General features: G+C 43.4%; 1 protein-coding gene across 2 annotated transcripts in view; it reads right to left on the bottom strand.

Annotated features, from left to right (window-relative positions):
- Positions 1–16,450: 16,450 nt before the first annotated feature.
- The window catches only part of clip3 (CAP-GLY domain containing linker protein 3), a 28,727-nt gene continuing 17,232 nt past the window's right edge, over positions 16,451–27,945 (bottom strand). Inside the window, exons 5-15 of one of the 2 annotated variants that reach the window (XM_072391881.1) lie at positions 27,780–27,941; positions 27,564–27,682; positions 27,177–27,413; positions 25,280–25,315; positions 24,952–25,087; positions 24,682–24,837; positions 24,470–24,601; positions 22,893–23,016; positions 22,686–22,753; positions 21,078–21,150; positions 16,451–20,511 (exon numbers count right to left, since the gene is read on the bottom strand). In XM_072391881.1, the coding sequence (XP_072247982.1) occupies positions 20,457–20,511; positions 21,078–21,150; positions 22,686–22,753; positions 22,893–23,016; positions 24,470–24,601; positions 24,682–24,837; positions 24,952–25,087; positions 25,280–25,315; positions 27,177–27,413; positions 27,564–27,682; positions 27,780–27,941 (1,298 nt within the window). In that variant the 3' untranslated portion in view covers positions 16,451–20,456. The remainder of the gene's footprint in view (positions 20,512–21,077; positions 21,151–22,685; positions 22,754–22,892; positions 23,017–24,469; positions 24,602–24,681; positions 24,838–24,951; positions 25,088–25,279; positions 25,316–27,176; positions 27,414–27,563; positions 27,683–27,779; positions 27,942–27,945) is intronic. The other variant, XM_072391882.1, reaches the window with a different exon arrangement.

Below are 27,945 nucleotides of genomic sequence, written 5' to 3'. Positions count from 1 at the left end.
GCTCTAATATTTGGGATTTCTCATTCGTTACAATGGAAAAAGGGAAGAAAATCTTACATTTCAGATGCAGAAATGGGGAGAAACAAAAGTTTAGTTAATGATGAATGAAGCCTCAGAGCTCTCACACTTAACATCAGCTTGAAGCTTCTTTCCAGTGTTCACTGTTACTTTTACATTAATTATCTGCACACAATATCACCAAGAAGCCTTCTTAAGCTTCAAATTTGCTGAAGGATTTCGGCAACATTTGTATTATAACCATAACTTTGATGTGGATAATTCTCCAAGGCTCTAATATTTGGGATTTCTCATTTATTACAAAGGAAAAAGGGAAGAAAATCTTACATTTCAGGTGCAGAAATGGGGAGAAATAAAAGTTTAGTTAATGAATGAATGAAGCCTCAGAGCTCTCACACTTAGCTTGAATCACTTGCTTCTTTCCAGTGTTAAATGTTAATTATTGTTACTTTTACATTAATTATCTGCACACAATATCACCAAGAAACCTTCATAACCTTCAGATTTGCTGAAGGATTTCGGCAACATTTGTATTATAACCATAACTTTGATGTGGATAATTCTCCAAGGCTCTAATATTTGGGATTTCTCATTTGTTACAAAGGAAAAAGGGAGGAAAATCTTACATTTCAGATGCAGAAATGGGGAGAAATAAAAGTTTAGTTAATGATGAATGAAGCCTCAGAGCTCTCACACTTAGCTTGAATCACTTGCTTCTTTCCAGTGTTTACTGTTAATTATTGTTACTTTTACATTAATTATCTGCACATAATATCACCAAGAAGCCTTCATAACCTTCAGATTTGCTGAAGGATTTCAGCAACATTTGTATTATAACCATAACTTTGACGTGGATAATTCTCCAAGGCTCTAATATTTGGGATTTCTCATTTGTTACAATGGAAAAAGGGAAGAAAATCTTACATTTCAGATGCAGAAATGGGGAAAATCTTACATTTCAGGTGCAGAAATGGGGAGAAACAAAAGTTTAGTTAATGACGAATGAAGCCTCAGAGCTCTCACACTTAGCTTGAATCACTTGCTTCTTTCCAGTGTTCACTGTTACTTTTACATTAATTATCTGCACACAATATCACCAAGAAGCCTTCATAACCTTCAGATTTGCTGAAGGATTTCGGCAACATTTGTATTATAACCATAACTTTGATGTGGATAATTCTCCTTGGCTCTAATATTTGGGATTTCTCATTTGTTACAAAGGAAAAAAGGAAGAAAATCTTACATTTCAGATGCAGAAATGTTAAAAAACACCAGCAGTGTAAAGAATCTCAGCTGATTAATCTAAACTCCATCGGTGTTTTTCTTGGGTTTGATCTACTGCCACATCCCCAAGCTTTGAGCACAAATCTAAAGGCCTCTTAAGAAGGGGCATGTGGTTTTTCTACGGTTGATTAACCCCAATTGGAGCGGCGCAGGTACACTTGTGGCGTGGAGCTCTCCTTGCCCTTTTAATACAGTGGATTGGATTTATCCAGTTACTGAGCTAAGTGGAAGCACTCTGTGATGCTGCAGAGTCACTGTGGAGCTCCAGAGGATTAGCTGATGGCAGCCTGATGACGGCTGCATCTTTTGGATTCGGTCAAGATGTTCTGCACGGTTCACTGAGCTAAGACCGCTGAGGCTCGGGGGGGGAAGTGCCCTCCATAGCATTAGCAATATGGTGTCCTCTGGGGGCACAGATAGTGCTCCGAGGGCGGAGCTGGAGAACAGCTCAGCCTGGTTACACTAACATGCCTTTGATTAATGATAAATAAATGGATCCAGAACCTTTTATTGGTCTGGAAATGGTCTAAGAAACCAGCCTGAGATCTAGTTTTAGGTTAGACTGACCAGAATGAAGTCCTGGTCAGTCTTAAGGTGCACAACAGGCTGCTTTAGGACCAAATTGTGATAAAAATCACCTGTTTGAAGTGTAATTATCATTATTAACTACCTGACGAAGACCCCTTATTTCCTCCTTTTAGAATGTGCTGCAGGTGTGAAATGGATGCACATTAAGAACAGAAAAGATCTCCCAGTTTAGTCCATTTGTGCTGCTGTATATTGAGACGTCAGACTGTTTATGTTTATTTATCAAATTGTGATAAAAAATCACCTGTTTGAAGTGTAATTATCATTATTAACTACCTGACGAAGACCCCTTATTTCCTCCTTTTAGAATGTGCTGCAGGTGTGAAATGGATGCACATTAAGAACAGAAAAGATCTCCCAGTTTAGTCCATGTTGGTCCAGCTTTGACTCATTCGTGCTGCTGTATATTGAGCCGTCAGACTGTTTATTTCATGCATGACGACCTCCTGATGACCAAAGAAAAGCCAGAAACTTCATTTCTGTGTAGTTTAACTCGGAGGGAACACGTTACCTTCCCATACAGCACACTGACCTCCTCACCTTTCCGCCTCAGTGCCCAAACGGCCTTTTGTTCTTTTGACAGGAGCCTTTGTCAGACTGTCAGCCAATCAACCAATCACCTCTCCTATTGTGACCCAAACCAGCCAATCAGAACGCTCCATCTCCCCCCAGACACACACCAAGATATACACTCTGAAATGGGTTGCTTCACTCTTTCTTTGGCGTAAACGTACCCTCCTGCAGGAGCTGTGTGAGAATCTGTGTGCATTTCTTGACCTTTACGGTTACATCAGTTCCAACCTTTTAAATGACAGTGAGTGGGAGCGTTCGCCACTTTTATCTGACACACTAACAGGAGAGAAGTGACAAAAAGGGTCAAATGCCGTGTTTCTGTTGTTTATATCTGACATTTCCACCAAGCAGGCATGGTGCAGGGAGGACAGGAATTGAAAATTGCTATTCAGCCACACCTGTGGAGTCATGTTGACCGAACTAACTTAGCAAACTCAGCAGATACTGCTGCCAAACCTTTTCTGAGGAGTGTTTAACGTGAAAAAGCAGAGAAGTGGCCGAAAAATGAGGAATCGGTTCACTTATAGGAACTCTGGGAGCTCACATTCAGCCTGAGACCAACCAGTTTTCATTAAATGCTGCTGTTTTATCAAAGCTGATGCTAACTAAAGCTGATGCTAACTAAAGCTGATGCTAACTAAAGCTGATACTAACTAAAACTGATGCTAACTAAAGCTGATGCTAACTAAAGCTGATGCTAACTAAAGCTGATGCTAACTAAAGCTGATGCTAACTCTGAGATAGATGTGAGTCGTTTGTTGGAATCTGTGTCTCGATGCTCTATCATCTGTCTTATTATTGATCCAAAAGGATCTGGCTTTCATTCATTAGCAAAGCAAACCCAACGGGATCTTTTAAAAAATGTGCAAAAAGGACATTTCAGCTGGTTGGAAGTGATTAAATTCTGCTGTTTCACAGAGTCACCAGATGGGGGCAGTATAGGCTGTGGTGCTCCTGGGTGTAATTCAGCAGAAGAAGTAGTTCTCTCTGGATGGAAAAAACAACAACTGTGGTGGAAATCCACAAGAGGGAAAAGGAGAGAGCTCTTCTTCCAGAATTACTCTCATCTCTGGGAATATCTGGGATAATTATATCACATCTGGAAAGACGCTGTCCAGGAATGTCTGCTGAGTCGAGTCATTTTAATCAACACCCTGTGCTTATCTTAAAGACTCCAGAAGCTGTTTTATACCCTATAAAGAAAGAAGGAGCAATAACTTCAGGTCTAACTTACTTTCTTCTAAATTAAACCTTCATCATCAATTATTTAGCACCAACTAAATGGAGGCGAGTGTTCGTCTAAAGGTCCATTTACCTGAAAGTAAAGCAAAGTTTAATGTGCAGTTTAGCAAGAGAAAGCCGAGGTTGGCGTGTTATTCACAGAGATTTCCATTGATAACCACCGGGGCAAATCTGGGGCCAATCTGGGGCCAATCTGGGGCCAATCTGGGGCAAATCTGGGGCAAATCTGGGGCCAATCTGGGGCAAATCTGGGGCCAATCTGGGGCAAATCTGGGGCAAATCTGGGGCCAATCTGGGGCCAATCTGGGGCAAATCTGGGGCAAATCTGGGGCCAATCTGGGGCAAATCTGGGGCCAATCTGGGGCCAATCTGGGGCAAATCTGGGGCAAATCTGGGGCAAATCTGGGGCCAATCTGGGGCAAATCTGGGGCAAATCTGGGGCCAATCTGGGGCCAATCTGGGGCCAATATGGGGCCAATATGGGGCCAATCTGGGGCAAATCTGGGGCCAATCTGGGGCAAATCTGGGGCCAATCTGGGGCAAATCTGGGGCCAATCTGGGGCCAATCTGGGGCCAATCTGGGGCAAATCTGGGGCAAATCTGGGGCCAATCTGGGGCAAATCTGGGGCCAATCTGGGGCAAATCTGGGGCCAATCTGGGGCCAATCTGGGGCCAATCTGGGGCCAATATGGGGCAAATCTGGGGCCAATCTGGGGCCAATCTGGGGCAAATCTGGGGCCAATCTGGGGCAAATCTGGGGCCAATCTGGGGCAAATCTGGGGCCAATCTGGGGCCAATCTGGGGCCAATCTGGGGCAAATCTGGGGCAAATCTGGGGCCAATCTGGGGCAAATCTGGGGCCAATCTGGGGCAAATCTGGGGCCAATCTGGGGCCAATCTGGGGCCAATCTGGGGCCAATATGGGGCAAATCTGGGGCCAATCTGGGGCCAATCTGGGGCCAATATGGGGCAAATCTGGGGCCAATATGGGGCAAATCTGGGGCAAATCTGGGGCCAATCTGGGGCCAATATGGGGCAAATCTGGGGCCAATCTGGGGCCAATATGGGGCAAATCTGGGGCCAATCTGGGGCAAATCTGGGGCAAATCTGGGGCCAATCTGGGGCCAATCTGGGGCCAATCTGGGGCAAATCTGGGGCAAATCTGGGGCAAATCTGGGGCAAATCTGGGGCCAATCTGGGGCAAATCTGGGGCCAATCTGGGGCACTCGCTGTGTCATTCAGAGCCAAATAGGGCAGATAAACGAGCTGTGCTTTGAAATGACAGATATGTCTTCTTTATATATTGTGATTTTCCAAGTTAAACACAGGAAGAGGCGAGTTTAAGAGAGATTTAAGAGAGTTTAAGGCCCAGCAGAGTCTGTTTTACGAATGGCAAATCTGGCTTTTTGGGCACCTGTGGCCCTTATATGAGAAGCCAGGGCGGGTCGGGGTCCTAAGGGTCCTAAGCCTGGACTTGAACCCAGGCTATTTGGATCCTGGATGAGGAGAAAGAACCTGCTGTGGTCCATTTGAGGCCTCAGCAGGATTTTACAGCTCAGTAAAATCACACAGAAGAATAAGGAAATACGGAGAGTTTACAGAAGCATGGAGCTGTGCAAAAACTGATGTGGTTTGATTCTACTTTTGACCTGGAAACGGCTCGTTCTCGGAGACCGAGGCGCTCGTAGATGTTCTACAGAACAGGAGGAACTGAGAGGAGCTCCAACAATGGATCTGAGGACAGTTTGAGGAATTCAACCACTGCAAAAGCCCCAAAAGGACAGTTGTGTTTAAGGGTTTAAAAGGAGTTCTTCAGAATCATTTTGGTGCTTTTCCTCCACCTGACAGAGGCAAAGTTCATCTCTGAGCTGTGTGGAAACCTTTGATTCATCTGCAGATCTCTCTGAGGTCTGTGCAGCCAGAAAAATCCCGTAGAGTCGAGTCAAATCAAGTGTGCCTGAAAAGAAAATCACATTATCCAGAGAAAGCTTGTGTACCGCCTCAGGTGTCGAGCAGCACGGCAGGACGGCTGTGTGCTTGCCTCCTGTGGGCTGAGCGGTGCAGTGAAGGTCAGACACTCGTCTAATGACTGTCTGGAGACACTCGAGGGTGCGTTTGTGTGTCAGACAAAGAGCTGAGTGTCTCTCCGATTTCTAAAAGCAGGTTTTAATGTTGAAAAGGAAAAGAGAGCGAGCTGCAAAAAGAAAGAATGGAGAGCTGAGGAGAGACAGACGACAGGTGAATAACAGATAAGTCGATGAAAAGATAAAAGAAACAGAGGGAGGAGTGGGGAGACAGACATTACATAATGGTTTTAGCAGCTGTCTGTCTGCGGCGCCCCCTGCTGGACACGCCGCGAACTGCAGCCGGGAACATTCACACATTATGTAAGTCATGAAAAAATCAGCAGAAGGAGGAGGGTCTGATTAAATAATTATAAATCATATCAATTCAAAGGAAATTTTGCATGATTGAGGTGGGAAAAATCCAGAATTCTGCCCTCAGAGCTCTGACAAATCTTCATTCCAGTGTTGGTTCATCTCTCCATCCTGTTAGAAAGAAAATCAAATCCAGTTCTTTCATTTGTCTCATCAGCCTGGTTCAGCTGGTCCTGCAGTGCAAACAATTACTTAACCCTGATTATTTCTTTTTAGCTTCTAAGAACGCAGAAAACAACTACTTCCTGGCTGAAGGTTGTTCTGTTCTCTCTCTGAAGTCTGCAGGAGTCTAAAACAACAGATTCAAGCTCTTCGAAGGCTTTGGGACTGTTCAGATCAGGACTCTGCATCTTTAAATCTCTCCATCTTTTCTTCTCAGTCATTCTTTTCTGCTGCACTCAGAAACTGGAGCTCATTTCACACCAAAAGGCCAAAGTGATGCTCTGATTTCTGCCTTTTTCCACCTTTCTTTCCTCTGAAATGTTCTTCTTGGTGTGTTTTACAGGTGAAAATCAGCTGGTTCCAGCTTGAGCTTCTGGATGCAAGTCCACAGAAATGTCTGACATCATTACAAAATGAGTAAAAGTTAGAAAATGTGATAGTTTCAGTTAACTTCTGATGACTTAAAAGGCCGAAAACATCACCAAAAACTACAGATTTGCTCTAACTTCCCTGAGAAATGTTTCATAATTAATTTGTTGTTACCTATTAGCTAAATGTGTCATTTTTTTAGGAGAAACCTGAAGGTGAGATCATATTAATTCAAGCTTTAACTTGAACTAAATTCTCCTGCATCACAGAACATAACCTGAAACCAAACCGTGACTCTAAACTCACAGAAACTGAACTCTGAGTCAAAGCTCTGAAGTCTGCAGGAGTCTAAAACAACAGATTCAAGCTCTTCGAAGGCTTTGGGACTGTTCAGATCAGGACTCTGCATCTTTAAATCTCTCCATCTTTTCTTCTCAGTCATTCTTTTCTGCTGCACTCAGAAACTGGAGCTCATTTCACACCAAAAGGCCAAAGTGATGCTCTGATTTCTGCCTTTTTCCACCTTTCTTTCCTCTGAAATGTTCTTCTTGGTGTGTTTTACAGGTGAAAATCAGCTGGTTCCAGCTTGAGCTTCTGGATGCAAGTCCACAGAAATGTCTGACATCATTACAAAATGAGTAAAAGTTAGAAAATGTGATAGTTTCAGTTAACTTCTGATGACTTAAAAGGCCGAAATCATCACCAAAAACTACAGATTTGCTCTAACTTCCCTGAGAAATGTTTCATAATTCATTTGTTGTTACCTATTAGCTAAATGTGTCATTTTTTTAGGAGAAACCTGAAGGTGAGATCATATTAATTCATGCTTTAACTTGAACTAAATTCTCCTGCATCACAGAACATAACCTGAAACCAAACTGTGACTCTAAACTCACAGAAACTGAACTCTGAGTCAAAGCTCTGAAGTCTGCAGGAGTCTAAAACAACAGATTCAAGCTCTTCGAAGGCTTTGGGACTGTTCAGATCAGGATGCTGCATCTTTAAATCTCTCCATCTTTTCTTCTCAGTCATTCTTTTCTGCTGCACTCAGAAACTGGAGCTCATTTCACACCAAAAGGCCAAAGTGATGCTCTGATTTCTGCCTTTTTCCACCTTTCTTTCCTCTGAAATGTTCTTCTTGGTGTGTTTTAAAGGTGAAAATCAGCTGGTTCCAGCTTCGTCTTTGTGGTGGAGACTTCTCTCCTTGATTTTTTTCTTTTTATGAGCTTCTGGATGCAAGTCCACGAGTAAAAGTTAGAAAATGTGATAGTTTCAGTTAACTTCTGATGACTTAAAAGGCCAAAAACATCACCAAAAACTACAGATTTGCTCTAACTTCCCTGAGAAATGTTTCATAATTCATTTGTTGTTACCTATTAGCTAAATGTGTCATTTTTTTAGGAGAAACCTGAAGGTGACATCATATTAATTCATGCTTTAACTTGAACTAAATTCTCCTGCATCACAGAACATAACCTGAAACCAAACCGTGACTCTAAACTCACAGAAACTGAACTCTGAGTCAAAGCTCTGAAGTCTGCAGGAGTCTAAAACAACAGATTCAAGCTCTTCGAAGGCTTTGGGACTGTTCAGATCAGGACTCTGCATCTTTAAATCTCTCCATCTTCTCTTCTCAGTCATTCTTTTCTGCTGCTTCCAGTTCTCATCACTCAGAAACTGGAGCTCATTTCACACCAAAATGCCAAAGTGATGCTCTGATTTCTGCCTTTTTCCACCTTTCTTTCCTCTGAAATGTTCTTCTTGGTGTGTTTTACAGGTGAAAATCAGCTGGTTCCAGCTTGAGCTTCTGGATGCAAGTCCACAGAAATGTCTGACATCATTACAAAATGAGTAAAAGTTAGAAAATGTGATAGTTTCAGTTAACTTCTGATGACTTAAAAGGCCGAAAACATCACCAAAAACTACAGATTTGCTCTAACTTCCCTGAGAAATGTTTCATAATTCATTTGTTGTTAGCTATTAGCTAAATGTGTCATTTTTTTAGGAGAAACCTGAAGGTGACATCATATTAATTCAAGCTTTAACTTGAATTAAATTCTCCTGCATCACAGAACATAACCTGAAACCAAACCGTGACTCTAAACTCACAGAAACTGAACTCTGAGTCAAAGCTCTGAAGTCTGCAGGAGTCTAAAACAACAGATTCAAGCTCTTCGAAGGCTTTGGGACTGTTCAGATCAGGACTCTGCATCTTTAAATCTCTCCATCTTTTCTTCTCAGTCATTCTTTTCTGCTGCTTCCAGTTCTCATCACTCTGAAACTGGAGCTCATTTCACACCAAAATGCCAAAGTGATGCTCTGATTTCTGCCTTTTTCCACCTTTCTTTCCTCTGAAATGTTCTTCTTGGTGTGTTTTACAGGTGAAAATCAGCTGGTTCCAGCTTCGTCTTTGTGGTGGAGACTTCTCTCCTTGATTTTTTTCTTTTTATGAGCTTCTGGATGCAAGTCCACGAGTAAAAGTTAGAAAATGTGATAGTTTCAGTTAACTTCTGATGACTTAAAAGGCCGAAAACATCACCAAAAACTACAGATTTGCTCTAACTTCCCTGAGAAATGTTTCATAATTCATTTGTTGTTACCTATTAGCTAAATGTGTCATTTTTTTAGGAGAAACCTGAAGGTGAGATCATATTAATTCATGCTTTAACTTGAACTAAATTCTCCTGCATCACAGAACATAACCTGAAACCAAACTGTGACTCTAAACTCACAGAAACTGAACTCTTTGTGGAATTAAGGTGGAAATCCTCCGGCTGCTGCTACTAATGTCTGAAAGAGGCACAGATTAACCCTCCTCCTCGCGCTCAGATCCAGATCTACTGATGCAACTGGACTTCTGTCTTTTAGCTGAGCAACTTTTATCAATAAATAACTGGTGTTTCTCCCTCCTCTTCCTGTCTAGCTGCAGGATTCGGGTCATCGTCGGGTTAAAGCCAAAAACATCAGACAGACTCAGACGTCCAGCTCTCCCTCCCTCAGGCATCCACTTCAGTTTTGTAATAACCACAGAAGTGAAATCCAGACAGTTCACCCAAAGCTTTGATTCAGCCTGAAGAAACACTGATGCCCTGCTTGTTTAAAAGCAGAAAGCCTCACAATTCAAGAGGTGCAACAAATAGCTTCTTACCTTTTATCACTGTGGTTTTCCCTCATTTCTCCAGGTGTTTCTCCCTATTTGTTTGTGCAAATATCCAAATATTTCATCGTTCAGCTCTTAAACCTTCATCTTCACCTCAAATACTGATATAAAAAGCCGTTCTGACTCTGAGGAAACCAGGTGATGCAGAGTTCCAGCTGTTATTTTGTCCCATTCCTCCTTAAACAGGTCTTAAGGTGTGCAGCAGGGCGGGGGGGTGGTTGTTTCTCTGCTGGGGACAGGTCAGGACTGCAGGCAGCCAGTCCAGCACCCGTACCTCTTCTTCCTCAGCCAGGCCTTTGGAATGTGGCAGAATGTGGTTTTCCATGGTCTGCTTGAACAATGCTGGGACGTCCCAGGAAAAGATGTGGCCTTGAAGGCAGCATATGTTGCTGTAAAATCTCAGTGAGCTTTTCTGCATTAATGCTGCCGTCACAGAAGTGGAAATGAGCTTTGCCCCCTGATCCAACCCCATACCATCACAGAGCCTGGCTGCAGGGACTGGCTGCTGACAGCAGGCTGGATGCTGCTTTTGCTCTTTGCTCCATTTCTTCCACCAAAGATGTGGAATACTGATGGGTCTGACCACAGCACACGTTTCCACCGTGTGACGGTCCATCCCAGACGCCTCCGAGCCCAGAGAAGTGGACGAGGTTAGCATCAGGCTTCTTTCCTGCACAGTAAAGCTTGTGAATGGAACTCTGTATTGTGGTGCTTGACAAAGGTTTCCACAGTAATCCCTTGTCCAGGTGCTTCTATCAGCTGCTGATGAAGGACGGTTCTTGATGCAGCGTCTGAGGGGTCAGAGGTCACGGGGTCCAGCTTAGGCTTGCTCCCTCGTCCTTTACACTGAAACTCCTCCAGATTCCCTGAATGCTTTAATGATATTCTGCTCTGTAGAGGCAGAAATATGCAGATCCCTTCCAGTCTTTCTCTGAGGAACATTACTTTTAAACACAAACTGGAGCTCCTCTGAACATCTTTGCTGCTCAGAGACTCTGTGATGGAGGCTGCTTCAGGACCAGATCAAGATTAAAACTTTTTTTTGGACTGTTCTGAAGCCCTGGAACTAAAAATATATATTAACAAATAAAATAAAAAGACAAAACATGAAATATCCTGGGTTCATACCAGAAAAGACTCTAAGTATCGTCTGGTATATATATATATAGGCTGCTTTAGGACCAGATCAGGATAATTATGCACATTGTCTGTCTGAAATTAAATGAAAGTCAAAGTAAATGTTAGAACTATTGTTGAATTTGAACCCTTACTGTCCCACCTATATAAATTAACCTTATCCATCTGTATCACCTGTAGAATGTAATTAATGCCTAACATACATGTGAGTGAACGTCATGCAGCTGAAAAGCATCCAGGACGGCACTGAAACCGCAGCCCTGATGCTCAGACAAAAGCAAGACGCTAAAGATGTTAAAAACTGAGCTAAAACTGAGCCAAAAGAGCGAAGTGACCCGCAGCCGCCGGGTGCGGAGAGGACGGAGACAGCAACGCGCCCTGAGCGTGAACTCGACCAGATAATCTGCTGCAGACAGCAGCGGGAGGAGGGGCGACGTCTGGACTGGAGTCCGGCTCAGTCTGGAGCTGCGTGGCGTTCTGCTGACTCACGCTGGGAGGCTGATGTGGAACTCAGCCGCCAGAGAGGCAGAGTAAAGCCTTCCAGACACAACACGAGCATTAATGCATGCCATATATGAAGGTTTATAAATACTTTTATATCATTAGTTTCTATTCATGCTCAAAGTTAACTGTAAATAATCTCAGAGTTGTTACTATAAGTCATTACAGACATCAGAACAATGATGCCCAGTACATAATTGATGCTTTAATTAGGATTTTTGACATTTTTTAGCATATTTTTGTGCATAAATTTTAAGCCCCGACGTTATCCAGGAAGGACAGTTTTGTACTTTTGAGATAAATAGCTCCTTAAATGTTAATTTCTTAAAGTAAATGCTCATGTAAATAAGTAAAATGGGGAGAATTATTACATTTTATGTCTTTTTAATATTATAAATATGGTTCGGACACCAGAATGCCGCGTCTTTGACCCATATATGAAGATATAATGCCTCGTTGAGCTAATTCTGGTGAATATGCAGGTGCTGTTCTTTTAACTACCGTTTATCGATCACTTTTCGCGGTAATTGTCTGAAATAAATTCATAAATTCATCATTAACTGCGCAGCACGTGAGCAGCAGCTCACATCCTCCTGTTTGATTTATTTAAGTCCAAATGTGCAGCTCGTCCTGCTCTTTAATCCTCTGTGTGAAGATGCCGCTGCAGTTTCTCTTCATTCACACTTTTAACGGTTCTGTTAACGATCGATCAGATCAGAGACCGCTTAAAAAGAGTCCGCTGATTGATCTGCTGCTGATCACTCATTGATCTGCCCTCAGAAATCTGACTGAGCTTTGATCACAGAGTGTTTAACACTTTTATTGTCTTCTTCTAAAACGAAACTATTCAAGAATAACTATAATACACACAACTGATCACTAACCCCAACAAACCTGTGGAGATCTTTTAAAGGATTTAATTTAGACCATTCACTGAATTTCAGACAGATTTAGCCGCTGGACTCAGGTGAGAAACGCTGCTTTGATGTGTTCATCGTTTGTTTGCAGATCTGAGATCAGACATCAAAGCTGCATTCATGCGCAAACACGTGGGTTTCACTGTAAAAAGCCTCTCTGGGGTGCAGCACGCGCATCTTTGCTCTTCTACAGTCTGTAAACGCGTCTTAGTTTCATTAAATGTACAATAATCGACGTTACTTCCTTTTTTAATAAAACATCAACGATATTCTCTCAAATTAGTGCAGGAAACAAAGTCTGGACTGTGGCGACACCTGCAGGCCACCAGCGTGAACTGCAGGTTAATATGACAAAAAGACATCAATACAAAACCAATATGAAAGTTTTTATTGATGAATAAGCAAGAGTCCAAGAGTCCTGGTCCAGCCTCGTTTCTTCCAGACTTTCTGAAGCTTTAAAGTGTCCTGATCAACAGTTCTGCAGCTTTCTGTAACCTTTAAAGTGTCCTGATCAACAGTTCTGCAGCTTTCTGAAACCTTTAAAGTGTCCTGATCAATAGTTCTGCAGCTTTCTGTAACCTTTAAAGTGTCCTGATCAATAGTTCTGCAGCTTTCTGAAACCTTTAAAGTGTCCTGATCAACAGTTCTGCAGCTTTCTGAAGCTCTTTCACAGTTTTATTTGGACATTTTCTGCTTTTTCACTCATTTTCAGTCCTAGTATCTGAGTATTTTCAGAGGAATGTGTTTTTTCTTTGTTGAGCATCTTTTATAGCCCATTTTATAAATTATACAGCTTGTCATAAACTATTACCTTAAATCTGAGTGATGATGAATAATTAAACCGTTTGAAGAAAAGAGACAATTAACACTTTAATGGGAGATTAAATGAACACAATAACTGAACTGTTTGCATTCTCACATCATAACACTTCAGTTCAAATCATCAAAAGGTTCAAAGGTCAAATCAAAGTCCAGACTTCTTCTCATGTCTAACTGGCCATCAAACAGGGATTCAACAGCCTCATTAGCAGCTTAAGAAGCCGTCAGGTGTTTGATGGCGGCTTTTAAAAACTGGACCTGGTGGACTTCACACTTCAGAGCGCATTGGAACGGAATCATGGACGGAAGAACAGTGTCGGACTTCAGCATCCAGCACATCCTCTCACCCCAGCTCGGCCCCAAGCCGCAGGTGAGGCGGTTCTCCACGGACGGATATCTCCAAGGGATCCCCGGCGGGTTCAGTCTGGAGTCAGCAAGCTTCAGGCCCCCTGCGCCGGTCCCGGTCTCAGCACCGGCGGCGGGTTGTCTACAGTACCGAGGGATGAGCTTCGGAGAGGCGTTCTACCCGTGCGGGGCCGCTTTCCATCACACGGACTTCACCGGAATTTATCCAAACTGTGGAGTCTACAAACACCTCGGCCAAGAAACTGCAGGTATGTGAGAGATTTATTCCAACTGAGACGGTTTCTGGGTTTTATTCAGTCCAAAATTAAGTGTATTCCCGATCCAAGAATACACTTCTTTGCTTTTCCAGATCTTTTTGTGTTTCTCAGCTGACTTATTCGACATTTTCTTGTTTTAACCCTCAGATGCGCAGCCGTTGAAGGCTTATAACGGTTTCCACGCGGCTGGAGTGCCGCTGCAGTGCCGCCAGAAGGCCCGCATCAGGACGGTGTTCACCGACAGTCAGACCAAACAGCTCGAGGCTCTGTTCGAGCTCACCGACTACCCGGCGATAGAGGCGCGCGCTGAGCTGGCCAGGAACACCGGCCTGAGCGAGGAGACCATCAGGGTGAGTCATGACATCAGTAAAGTTCACATTTGGCTGAAGAAGAGAGCTGGAGCAGAAAAGTGCGTAAAAGCTCTCCAGAATGGATTTTACGCACCGTGTTTAACCTTTAAAAAGCTAAACAAAAGTGTTTTTTTTACATAAAATAGACTAAATTCTGCATAAGTCGTATTAAACACACATAATAATGTGATTTACACAGAAGCCGTTAAACAGAAAGCCTCTCCTCACTTTGGGCGCATCTTCCTCCAAATTTAGAAACACGTTGTTAACCAAAAGTTCTTTAAGTTCATATTCCTACTGGCTGCACTTCATTTTAAAGTAAAAATGTCCTTCTATAAGATCACGAACCTCACTCTCCTGCCTCTTGTTTCCAGGTGTGGTTTAAGAACCGCAGAGCCCGCAGGAAGCGGCAGCGCAGCGGCTCGAAGGGCAGATCCTCCTCTCCTTCTTCCCCGAGCGCCTCGGCAGAGAAGAAGCTGTTCACTTCCCTCCTCTGAACCGGACAGAAACTCTCTGAAACTCTTTGATAATTTATCTTCTTCTCTGTCTGCGGAGATGATTTTTTTCCCACACTGTTGGAGATCCACCTGCAGTCAGTTAAAAGACTGTTTGGCCTCAGCTGCTGTTTTCTAGTTTTGTATTTCTGTGTAACTTATTGAAATTCAATGTTTTTTAAACACGAGCACAGTTTGTGAACTTGATGATTTCATAAAAAAATAAATCCAGTGATCATGACTGAAGTCCAGTTGTTTTATTCCAGCTGAGAATCACATTTTAACGCACACTTCACACGCTTAAAACCCTTGTTTAAGATCTTTTTCACTTAAAAAAGGGAGTTTTAGACCCTTTTTAAGTGGAAACGTGTTCTCTGATTGACCACTAGGTCTCAGTATTTGACATTTTACGGTTTGTAAAGGCGTCATTGTTTAAATGTGTTGCATTGAGGAACTTCATGTCACGATTTACCTTCTGTTTCATGTCTTTTCTCGTCATTTCCTGTTTTATTTTGAAAATCACTGACCTTCTCCTCTTGTTTCAGGTATCTTGCTCTTCCTCCCGTGTCATGCGTCTGATTGTCTCCCTGATTCCCAAAGTGTCTCCACCTGTTCCCCTTGGCTCCTCATGTGTTCAAACAGTCTGTTTCCCTTGTCTTGTGCCAGTATTTTGTCTCCTTTGGAGAACATTAGCAGCCCTTTATGTCTTCCATGTTCCACAGATTCTCCAGCAGTGCTGACTTATTTGTAGTTTGTTCACAGCCATAGTTTATTTATTGTTTAAGGTAAGTTTCATAGCCTTGTTTGTTCCTACATTTTTTGTTCTAACCTGTCATAGTTAAAGGTGAGTCTTTAAGTTAAATTTTCATAGAGCCTCTGTTTTGGAAGAGCGCGTCTTTTATTTTGTTAACTACTCATAGCTTTTCGGTTTTCCTCCCAGCGTGGAGAGTTTTATGTTTTGTAGCTTCCATAGCTGCGCTCCTCCCCTGCCACAGTTACCGAGGAGAGCGCTTAGGTTTCTTTATAGTAATTTATTTTGAAGAAATCGCCCTGTGTGTTGATGATAAAATAAAAGCCTTTTGGAATCCAAAGACCCTGCATCTGTGTCCTAAGTCCTCGAGGTTCCCGACACTTCAGATGATAAATTTCACTTCACACGCTTAAAACCCTTGTTTAAAATCTTTTTCACTTAAAAAAAGGAAGTTTTGGACCCTTTTTAGGTGGAAACGTGTTCTCTGATTGACCACTAGGTCTCAGTATTTGATATTTTACGGTTTGTAAAGGCGTCATTGTTTAAATGTGTTGCATTGAGGAACTTCAGATGATAATTTTCTGTTTTTATACTGAGCCAGAATCCTGATCCAGCTTTAGTATTTCCTGTGACCTCTAAAGTGTCCTGATCCACAGTTCTGCAGCTTTCTGAAGCTTTAAAGTGTCCTGATCCACAGTTCTGCAGCTTTCTGAAACCTTTAAAGTGTCCTGATCAACAGTTCTGCAGCTTTCTGAAGCTTTAAAGTGTCCTGATCCACAGTTCTGCAGCTTTCTGAAGCTTTAAAGTGTCCTGATCCACAGTTCTGCAGCTTTCTGAAGCTTTAAAGTGTCCTGATCAACAGTTCTGCAGCTTTCTGAAGCTTTAAAGTGTCCTGATCAACAGTTCTGCAGCTTTCTGAAGCTCTTTCAGAGTTTTTCTTTGGACATTTTCCGGTTTTTCACTCCTTTCCAGTCCAGATCTCAGCATCTCTGTGAATGTTTGAGTCAAAGCAGCAGACGGGAGCATTACAAAAACATCAAATTCTTTATTATATCTATAGTGTTATTAGAAGCATGTCCATGCTGATGAGAAGAAGATACACACACATTGAAAATCCCAAATGAGAAAATACTGAGAGGAGGTTACAGACAGAGAGCATGCAGTGAGTATCTGTTAGGAAGAGGACGTCCGTCTCTGTTTTTAACACTTTTAAAACAGGAGAGACTCTCAAACATGGACTGTAACCGAGCACAAAGTAACACACACACTACAAAACCAGAGAACAAAAAGTACACTTAGTGAAGTTATCAAAATATAGGCTATATACCGTAGATTCTTAAGATTCGCTCGTGTTGAAACAACCGGTGCTGAGTTAGTTTCTCTGAGAATGACGCAGAAGGTTTCCAGGACAGAACCAGTGATTCTGAAGGGTTAAGCCTGTCAGCTACAAACCACCGATGTGTTACATTGCTGCTGATTGAGTTTTCATCAGACTCCTGCTTACAGACGCGTAACCATAGTGGTTTATCCAGTGTGTCCAACAGCTCAGACCCTCTGGGTTAATTTTGCCGGAACATTTTGATAAAATCAGGCTTGAAATCGAATGTGGAAACTATTTCATCACATTTTCTTTGATCCCTCTTGAAAAAGATCATGTCTTCTTGAGCTAATTATGCCCCAAAAAGTCCAGATTTGTCTTCTGGATTTGATCTTCCAGCAACATCACGGCCTATTATCGATGTTTTTGCATGCTTGTGCACACTATCGGGTGGAGTTTTAGTTGCTCCGAGTCGGTAATAAAACTGTGGCTTCAGGCAGACAAGGATTAACAGTTTGAGCTGACATTCTTTGCTGCCTTAAAGCAGGGACACAAATGGAAATCTTCTAAAAGCAGTCAGCAGGAATGTAAAGCTTACACAGTCTGGAGTTACAGCGGTAACAACCAGTGGCAAAGACCGTGAAATACAGCAAACCAAATGGCAAATATGCAATGCAAAATGCTAAATATGACATTTTATCAATTGTGAGATTATAGTGACATCCGGTGGCCAAACGAGCGAAAGCTCCACATTTACACTGTATGTTCAAAGCGTTGTGGCTTCACTGGGACATATTAACTGTACTGTAACTGTACGTTTACTGTACAAAGACATACTTCCACCATCACTGTGGCCAATAACGTTCAGCTAAGATGAAGGAGTCAGCAGATCCTTTAGCATTAAACAGATTGCTATGACAGCTCAGGTGTCGGTCAGCTTGTAGCGACGAAAATATAAACAGCTGTAAACTACATGTGGATTAACTCCAGGTTATCAGGCTCTGGGATGAGATGGGATGGGATGGAAAGGAGCTAAATCATGAGCTCCGCCAGGTAAAGCGGTGAGTCATCTGCATATCGTCGGATCTGGGATTTCAGAACAATTCGTCAACGCAGGATTATCCCCCTAAAATTTGATTTGCTTTGCGTCAAATCTCCCTCCTCAGCACTAAAACGTTAAGTTAAGTTTGGTGCCGAATGTGGAGACTTGCTGTGTAACGTTTTAGCTTAAACTACGTCACGCAGCAATGAATTCTGGGTAAACTTTAAGAGTGCGAGCGTCAAAACGGTGCTGTTCCACAAGCTGAAAAAGACTGCTAACTGTGCAGCTCAACCTGGAACTCGTATCAAAGCCTGAAGATTTGTACCGTTCGTCCTCCTCCGACGATTCTCGTCTCATTTAGCATCGACGCTCAGATTTAACCTTTGAGCTCGAATAGAAGTAGAAAGATTTGTTTCCTCATCTACTGACTTCTGCAGCTGGTTGAGCTAAACGAAGCCTCCTCGTGAGTGTAAGCAGGAGCGCTGGAGTTATAACTATCATACAGCTGAAGCTGACTCCACAGGCACAAAGAGAACGGTTATCTACAGCAGGAGCAACCGCAGAGTTTCCTGAAGCCGAGGCTGCAGCGTGAAGGACTCAGTAAACTGTTGGTTCATTATTTCAAAGGGATTAAAAGTTCAATGTTTGGATGTTACCAAAAATTCAAGAGCCAGTTTCTCTTTTTATCGCTTTTATGATGCTAATGGTTCATTATTTAAAGGGTTTTAAAGAGGTCAAATTGTACTTCAGGAGTGCTTTAAACAGCTTTTCATGCAGAAGAACAGTCCAGGTTTGAATTCCTCTGCTCCATGACATCATCATGAAACACATCTCCATACTGTCTTCTGCATCAATGACAGAACGAGCAGCAGAAGTTTGGATCAGTACCAACAGACTGGGCCCTAAAGCATTAAAGCATTTTCTGGTAAACTCAGAATAATATGAGCTCTCTATCTGCTATGCAGGTAAAATAATCATTTAACAGCACGTCAAAGAGAATTAAAGCCACCATGAAGCGGGTTAGAGAGCATTTTCACTCATTATCAAATCATATTTCATTTAAATGACTTAAATGAGATGAAAAACTTCAGATTTCCTGTTGGGTGGTTAAATCCACACTCATCCACTTCATTAAAAGGCTCTTAAATGTTGGAATCCTCCAGTAAATGAGGTATAAACACCTCTGAATGGTATTTTCCTCAGTCTGTCAGCATGTCGGCAGCCTCGGCTGTCGGAGTTACGGTGTTTGAGTTCATGTGCTGGCAGAGTGGAAAGAGACATTAAGACAGGAAGCACTTCCACAGAGATGAGGACGCTGTTTACAGGTTGCTGTTTATAGCTAAGCACATAGTTCCAGAGAGATTTTAAACATCACGTAGATTAACTTTTTTAGTTTTTTCGCAGATGCTCACATTCACAAAAGATACTGAAGTCTTATCTAAATGGAGGAAGAGGAATGAGAGAGGAGGGAGGAGAAAGAGAAGGGGAAGCTTTTACAAAACTCTGGGGATCTCATCCAGAATTTAAATCTCTACATGGATTAATGATCGATGACGGGACACAGAGATCCATGACTGATTATCACAAACAAAGATTCAGATTCAGTTAAAGCTGACGTTAAGTTTAAATGAAGCTTATTTCAGACAGCAGCAGCAGCACAAACAAAGAGGGGCTGAAAATGAACCTTTTTGGGTCAGTTAGCAGTTTTGGTTACCAACATATATCTCATAGATCTATAATATCCTACTGTTTAACTCTAACTGCTTTCTTATAGCGTTATTCTCTATTGTTTAGCTGCTATCGTGTCAAACTATATCTATGAAACGCTAAAAATGAAGTCTTAGATTTTTAGTTTGAAGGTAAAAATAAAATCCAGCTGCTTTTTGTGTCGTCAGATTTGGTTGAAAATATGAATCTAAGACCATATGTGACCCAAGGATCCCAACAGTGGAGCGAAAGCCTCTTATTCACATCTGAGAGATAAAAAGATGATTAACCCTGTTTCCATTTCAGAGATTAAAGCATGCAGGTGATGAAAGAGCTTCACAGAGCACAGTTTAGATCGATGCTAATGGCTAACCATGCTAACCGCGGTGTTAGCTCGATCTGGGACCAGCACAACAAACTCCAAACACCTGAAAGATGTTCTGCAAAAGCTCCCAAACACTTTGAGCCCCCATGTGCTGCCCTGTTGTACTCCAGTCCACTCAGGTTTGAAATGAATGCCCCGTTGGTGCTTATGCAGAGAATCTAACAGGATTTTATGGGTATGAAAACATCAGGAAAACTGGTTTCGAGCTCCCATTTCAAAATTTGGCGAGACCCAAAGCGGCAGCAGGAAAACTGAACATGTAGCAGCAGTTCTTCTGCCCAAAGAAAGGTGCAACAAAGACGAACACCAGGCCGGAGCAGTGCAATGACGTGTAAGAGAGTAAAATGGGGCTCACTTTAGCAGAGCTGAATTCTCAGTTAATCAAAGGAATGCAGGACGTTTAATCAGATACAAGGCACTATAGATTTTGCTATAGAACGGCTAAATTAGGAGGATTTGGGCTGAGAGCGAGAAAGAAGAGGGACGAGATGAAAACCGAGAGAAAAGTGAGCGATGGAGAGAAAGTAGAGCAGAGAGATCGGTCTGGTGGAGGAGTACAGGAGGAAGGGATGGGCGTGGTTAGGACTGCATCTCAGCACGAAGCATCCACGGAAACCAGCAGCAGAACAGCAACCTGCAGCAGCCGGAGGAGGCGCGATGAAGGCCAACGGGAAGGAGGGAAGAGGGAAGAAGAGGGAAGAAGAGGAAAAGAAGACAGATTTTAGCAAAGGGGCCGGAAATATCTGGTGTTTTGCTCACATCGGGGGCATCGTGTTCACTTTGAATGGAATTCTGAACCCACTTCCAGCTGCTTTACTTTAACATTCAAGTTTTATTTACAACATGGAGTCGAAAAGTTTGTAAAAGCCAGGAAATAGGTGTGTTGAAAGGAGCTCACAGCACCACCTACTGGGCTGGAGTGGGGAAGCGGCAGCGCGGCTGCGTTAGTTTGCCACAGAACAATCGGTTCCCTGGTTTCCAAACAGAACCGATGGGAACCAAAGCGGTTCTCTTGTTTTAAAGATAAAGCCTCTGTTGGAGGTGGGAATGCTTTCAGGCCACTTTCAGCGTGAAAAAGATCCTTAAAGTCAGATTCTGTGGCGTTGACTTTTCATTTAGTTTACCTAAATGCCGACAAACAAACAAAGCTAAAGCTCCTCCACAATGTTCTCATGATGAAGAAATTGGTTGAGTTCTCACCTGGATATGGAGCTCTCAGAAGTCAGATCTTTAGGAGATCGCATGGTGTTGAAGTTTCGTTTGGGCTGTGACACTGCAGGACACAAACAAACAAACAAACAAACAAACAAATAAACAAACAAATGTGTGTTAATGATATCGAAGCAGGGGAAGAGCACAGAAGTTCTTCTTTTGTCTTCTTCTGGGTTTATTTTGGCAGCTTTAGCATCAGCCTGATCAGGAACAGTAAGTCAGGATCTTCCCAGCCAAACCAACCAAACACCACAGCATCTGCATCCAAACTGAATCTCTGGCTCCATCAAAGGTAGCTGGAAACTTGGGTGTCATGATTGATGACCAACTAACCTTCAAAGATCACGTTACCTCGGTTGCTCGTTCAGCCGCTTTGCATTACTAAAGATAAGAAAGATCAGACCATACCTGACCCAACATGCCCCCCAGCTCCTGGTGCAGGCCATGGTCATCTCCCACCTGGACTCCTGCAATGCTCTCCTAACTGGTCTCCTAACTGGTTTCCTAACTGGTCTCCTAACTGGTCTCCTAACTGGTCTCCTAACTGGTCTCCTAACTGGTCTCCTAACTGGTTTCCTAACTGGTTTCCTAACTGGTCTCCTAACTGGTCTCCTAACTGGTTTCCTAACTGGTCTCCTAACTGGTCTCCTAACTGGTTTCCTAACTGGTTTCCTAACTGGTCTCCTAACTGGTCTCCTAACTGCTCTCCTAACTGGTCTCCTAACTGGTCTCCTAACTGGTTTCCTAACTGGTCTCCTAACTGGTCTCCTAACTGGTCTCCTAACTGGTTTCCTAACTGGTCTCCTAACTGGTCTCCAGCCTGTGAAACCTCTGCAGATGGTCCAGAACGCGGCGGTGCGTCTGGTCTTGGATCAGCCTAAAAGAACACGCCCCCCCTCTGTTCATTGAACTCCTCTGGCTGCCCTTAGCATCAGATCCAAGTACCTGATGTTAGCTACAAAGAGCTTAATGGAGCGGCTCCATCTACTTGAATGCTCTTGCAAAGGCTTCTGTCCCAACTGGGTCCCTCCGTTGGTCCCAGGATTGTCGTCTAGCAGCTCCTACACCACGCCTAAGACAATCCAAACTCTGTTCATGTGTCGTCCCACGATGGTGGAATGACCTACCGAGCGCTACCAGAACAGGGGCGTCCCTGTCTATCTTCAAGAAGCTCCTGAAAACCCAGCTCTTCAGAGAGCATCTCCTATCCCAGCACTTACCTTGTCCTTCCCTCCCCCCTCTATCTCTGCACTTTATCTTTCTGCACTTCCTTCTATGCCTGCACCCTATCTCTGCTCTGTCCCCTCTGACAGAGTCGGACTCCTGGGTTCCTTCTATGTAGCTTATTGTTAGCTTTTTATAAAGCTGTTATATCTTCATTTGTAAGTCGCTTTGGATAAAAGCGTCTGATGAATACAGAAACATAATGTATGAAGCTGAAATGTTGGAACAGACTCGGTCGGTTCAGATGTTCTTCATCGGTTTGGTGGGTGGAACTGGGCTCATGCTGTTTCTTCAGGAAAGCTTAAATGTTCTAACTGCTGGAGCATAACTATCACAAAAAAGAAAAGAAAGGGTAATAAAAAGAGCACTTACTGGTGACCTGGTGGACTTTCTTCACCATCGAGTTGTCGTTCTGTGAGCCGTCTTTAGGGCCTCCGATTCTGACAAAACAACCAGGAAAAGTGTTAAAATGTCTCCAGATATCACAGCGTTCTGGTTGATTTTGGATCTACGACATTTTTCTCTAATTTAACATAACTTAAAAGCATCTAAAAGTTGTATTCATTGAACTGATGTTACCTCTGGACCCGGGAGGGCGGAGCAAACACTCCATATTTGGGCAGGCAGCTGAAGTAGCGGACTCCAAACACCGAGCCGTCGTGTTTCCCTGTGGGCTGATCCAGCTCGACACCAAACCAGTAACCTGCGGGGACACGAAGACCCGGTCACACCTGGCCTGCACCCTCCTGGGCTTTAACCAACCAACACTGCAGCTTTAAAACAAAGCAGCCCTCCTCTCAGGATGGAAATGTCGGTTTTTAATGTCTCCTGAATCAGAACCTCTTTATTGAAGTGACGTTCCATCACTATAACATCCAGCTGTCCCAGTATCTAACGGCTTTGCTTAATGAATTCTGTTTTTATTACCTTACAATGAACCGCTTATGTCGACATATTTGTGCAGAGGGTCCTTTGACTCAGAAAAATGGTCATATGCAGCCATAAAAGGCAGCTGGAGGAGTACTGCGGAGGAATCAGTGGCTGTTTTATGAGCAGTTTGAGGGTAAGCCTTCGAAAAGCAGAGGATGATACACGAGAATGGGCAACTGTGCAAGAATGGACCTCACTGAAGAAGAGAAAGCATGAAATAAAGATCAAATATATTTAGAGTGACATCAAAGCTGTTGTTTTTTTTTTATTTCAGAAGGATGCCATCTTTAATTTGACCAATGCTTCCGTTCTTGTTGCCGACACCGTTGAATGAATGAATGAAAGTTCCCAGAACCTCATCTTATTCCTCCAGGAGCCATCAGTTCCATCATCTTAAATCCACAAATCAGTGGCCGAGTAAAAGCTTTAACATGCAGGTAGGTTCAAATGTTGGTGAGATACTGTTATAATTGGCTTTGTTCTTAGACATTATGTATTCATATTCTGTATTTTCCTAAATAACCTCTGTTCCCAGCTGGTACTTTTCCACTCTGCTCATACAATCGATGACCTTAAAATGGTCCAAGACCTTAGAATGACATAAACAACTGGGTCAGACAGAACATCTCTATTGGAGCAGATAGGTCTGGTACATTAGATCCGAGCCTAAAACAGTTTATCACATCCAAAGAACACAACAAGGACAGCGGCTGGCCTGATCAGGCCACTAAAAACTGGCCAATTATACTCTGACAAGTGTGAATCCAACCTCTGTGAGATAAAGCTGAATATAAATATGAAATGTTTCCGGATATCGGGGCTCGGCCTGACGGATTTCCTGCTCTGGCACTCCAAGTCCAGCTGCAATATACTTTACTATGTGACCACTGATAAATACGATTTCTCCAGCTTGTTCTTGGGCTTCCAATGAAAGAATCGGGCTAACAACACCTCATTGCTCAGATAAAACCGTGCAGATGATCCCACTGTTACCTGTTTCCGTTCAGCTCATCTTTACAGTACTGACTGAAACATGGAGATGCTCCTGCCTGCTGTCAAACTGAGAGGCTGAGTTTAAGGAAAGTCCTACTGTTAGCATTAGCACATTCTACCGGTTGGAATCCAGCGTTTACTTTTCTCAGATAAGCTGATGATGAGATCCAGCCAAAGGAATCATTTCCAGACCATCACAGGTATGAGAACCCGCTGAGGACCAGCAGACCCACCTGGAGCGAAGTCCGTCTTGCCGTAGAAGCGGACGATGCCGTGTTTCTGACCGGCAACCAGCACCTGATCTCCAACCTCCACGTTCATTCCCTCTGGATCCAAACTGGCAACCGACGCCTTCTTCCTCTGGGCTGAGAGCAAACAACCAAGTCAGTGAGGCTAAAGCTAGGCCAGAAACACCAGGAATGAGTCAAAATTAGAGCGCAGTTACCTTTCTCCCTCTCTTTCTCCTTCTTCTCTTTCTCCTTCTTGGTTTTTCCAGCGAGGCGGGAGGCCAGGTCCATGCGGGGAGTTCGGGGGGTGGAGGTGACGGATGAAGGCGTCAGATCCACAGACTTGGAAATCTTTGAAACAGGAGCGAAAATACCTGCATGGCCAAAGAAAAAAGATGCACTGAAACCTTCACTCTGTGCAAAAAGGAGTTGAAATGCTGCAGAACTAGTTTAAAAACCATCCTGCTTCCTCTTTCAGCAGCTGGTACCTAGTTTAGGAGGGCAGATGAAGTAGCGGACGCCGCCCACGCTGCCGTCGTTCTTTCCCTCCGGCTCGTCCAGCTCCACGCCGACCCACTGACCGCTGGCGAACTCTGTAGTGCCGCAAAACCTCAGAGTTCCAGCCTGAGAAAGACCAGGAGAAAACATGCTTTAGCTGCTTTGGGTGTACAGTATGGAGGCAGTTCAGCTGCTGCACTTAATGAGTGGGGGGGGCAGGAAGGACTGGGCAGACTTTAACTGGTCATGTGACAGAAAGACTACATGGGGTGGTTCAGTTAGTCAGTTAGTCTACAATCAAGTCGGCGTCTAACCAACCTGTCTGAGGTTTGCAGCTGGGCTGTTGTCTTTGCTCTGGTAAGAAATCAGTAAGAAATGCATTGGATAAGTCATCATCAGATTAAATATTAAGCACACATGGCAACACCTTTTTAATTTAATCTGGAAGTGCTACATCAAAAGGAAACAGCCCAACACATTTATCTGCTGGTGCTTTTCTTACAGTTAGAGCAACCGACTGCAGCACCAACGCCTTCAAGGACAGATTTTCCCCTTTAAAAGATGACCATCAAACCTTCTACTGTGGATATTTGGACCATCCACAGTTTGATGTGTGGAAAACTGCACAAAAAACAGATCTAATCTAATCAGAAAGCAGCTAATAAGGCAAGATCTGCTCTCTTTTCACAACTGATATCCAGAAATACTGTCATTAGCCGTCAGGTCCAGCCCGATTCATGCAAAATTCCCACGTAAATGTTGTCAGTTTTACAGCTTCAGCTGATTTTCCTTCCAGAGTTTCAGTATCCTGGACCATAATATATATTCTCACTTAAAGAAAGTTTCTCCTCGTTCAGCCCTTTTATTCTAAAACAAACTCTGGCATCTGGCTGTTATCCAGACTTCTTAAAAACAAGTCATTGCTCATTGGTTGCTAGAAAACTCAATTTGGACCCCTTATAACTACAAAACCATCTACAAACTTGTCATTTTACTTGGAGAAAGTCATCTCCGCCCTGTTGTTTCATTTCTGCGTGATGACAGTGTATTTAATAGCTTACAGTCTGGTTTTAGAGGTTTTAGAGCTTCTAACACGGCTCGTGTTAAGCTGACCAGTGACGATAGATCACAATATTCTGCTCAATGATCTCATGATCATGGACTCAGCTCTTAACTAATTACCCTCATCTATCTGCAGCAGAATCTTTTCCATCATTCTGAGTAATTTTACCTCCTCGATGGCTCAGCTGACTTGTGGCGTACCACAGGGATCAATACCAGGCACCCTTCAGAGTCAGACTGAGACAAATATTTTGAGTCCAAGAAGCAAAAAGAAAGTTTCTCCTCCTTCACTGCTATCTTGTTTGTAATTTATTCTTGTTCTTAGTCATAGTTTATTTATTCTATACGGTAAGTTTCATAGCCTGGTTTGTTCCTCTGTTTTCAAGGAGAGATTTTTTGTTATTCATCGTGCTTCTGTTTTATAAGAGTGCTTCCTTTCTTTAAATCCACCTCATTAGGAGAGTTTGGTTAAATTGTTCATAGCGTTTCTGTTTCCCTCCTGAGTTGGAGCGGTTTATGTTTATTAGATTTCATAGCTGGGCTCATCCTCCCCCATAGTTACGGAGGTGAGTGCTTAGGTCATTCACAGCCTTTACTTTGCTCTGCTTGGAGATCCTCGCCCTGCCTAAATAAATATCTATATGAATCCAAACTGACCCTGCACCTGAGTCCGAGGTTCCTGACAAAAGTTATATTAACGTTATGAGTATGCTTTTGAAATTAACAGCATTATGTTTATCTTTATGCATTTAGCAGACGCTTTTATCCAAAGCGACTTACAGATAGGCTGTCAGGGTAAGGGGGTCTTGCCTAAGGACCCCTACTGGAGGTAATACCTTTCATGCAGGGGATTTGAACACATGTCTCCCACATGGAAGGTGGTAATCATGGCATTAACTGACTATATCGTGATCAAGATCGACCGATCGCTGTGGTCAGTACGGAACACAGCATTTAGCTTCCATTTTCAGGAGGCCATGTGGGGGTGTGTTCCTCACGGCTGTTAGGGGCTGATGGACAGATATGGATTGGTCTCAGGAAAAGGAAAAGAATGCATGTGTGGAGGAGGTGAACTGAAGGTACACTTGATCCCGACACGTCGCAGTTTCGGGGTCATTGCTGCTGTACAGTGGGGAACGTTGGCGAAACTAACCTTCATGTCGTCCAGCATCACGCGGTCTCCGAGCTTCAGCCCCAGTGAGGACAGCATCAGGTTTCCTGGGATGTTGTCATAGTTGGGCAGCGTGGCTCTGGGAAGGTTACAGCTCAGGGGAACGGCCTCCAGCAACAGCTGCTTTAGCTCCTTGGCCGCCATGGCTGCCTCTGCCTTGTCCAGACTCATGTCCATCGGGTCAGGAACCACCTCTGCTGGAACCTGGCCCTTATCGTTCTGCAGAAACAAAACAGGAAGCTTCTTAGAGCTCACAGATACAGAAGGAGAACTCTATCAAAAAGAGAAATCTATCAAATTTGATATGTTTACTGCACATGACTCCAAGACATCGGTATCTACACATGAACTTTAGCAAGGTGTCTGTACCCGGATGGTGGGATTAGCTCCGTGCTCCAGCAGGCATTTGACTGCACCCAAACAGAGGTTGGAGGCAGCGATGTGGATGGCTGTTCCGTAATGAAAGTCACTGCATGTGGAGTTCAACACTATGGAGAACACAGAGGAAGACGAGGATAACCTCCACGATGGGCTTTCTCCTTGAGTTACCGCTAAATATCACGATGTGTGAACAGGCGGGCGTACCTCTGGGTTTAGCTGCTTTGAGCAGGACTCGGATCAGTTCTGGGACGTCGAAGTAGGCGGCGTAGTGCAGAGCGTTCATGTTGGTCCAGCGGCTCCTCAGACTGACGTCGGCGCCCAGAGCGATCAGCTGACTGCTGAGACGCAGAGCTGCAGCCGGGTCGCCTGC

The sequence above is a fragment of the Leuresthes tenuis genome, unplaced genomic scaffold (genome assembly GCF_036924035.1).
Source record: "Leuresthes tenuis unplaced genomic scaffold, fLeuTen1.0.hap1 SCAF_9, whole genome shotgun sequence".
NCBI classification, from domain to species: domain Eukaryota; kingdom Metazoa; phylum Chordata; class Actinopteri; order Atheriniformes; family Atherinopsidae; genus Leuresthes; species Leuresthes tenuis.
The sequence above is the reverse complement of the archived record's forward strand: the minus strand, read 5'-3'. Positions and strand labels throughout refer to the sequence as shown.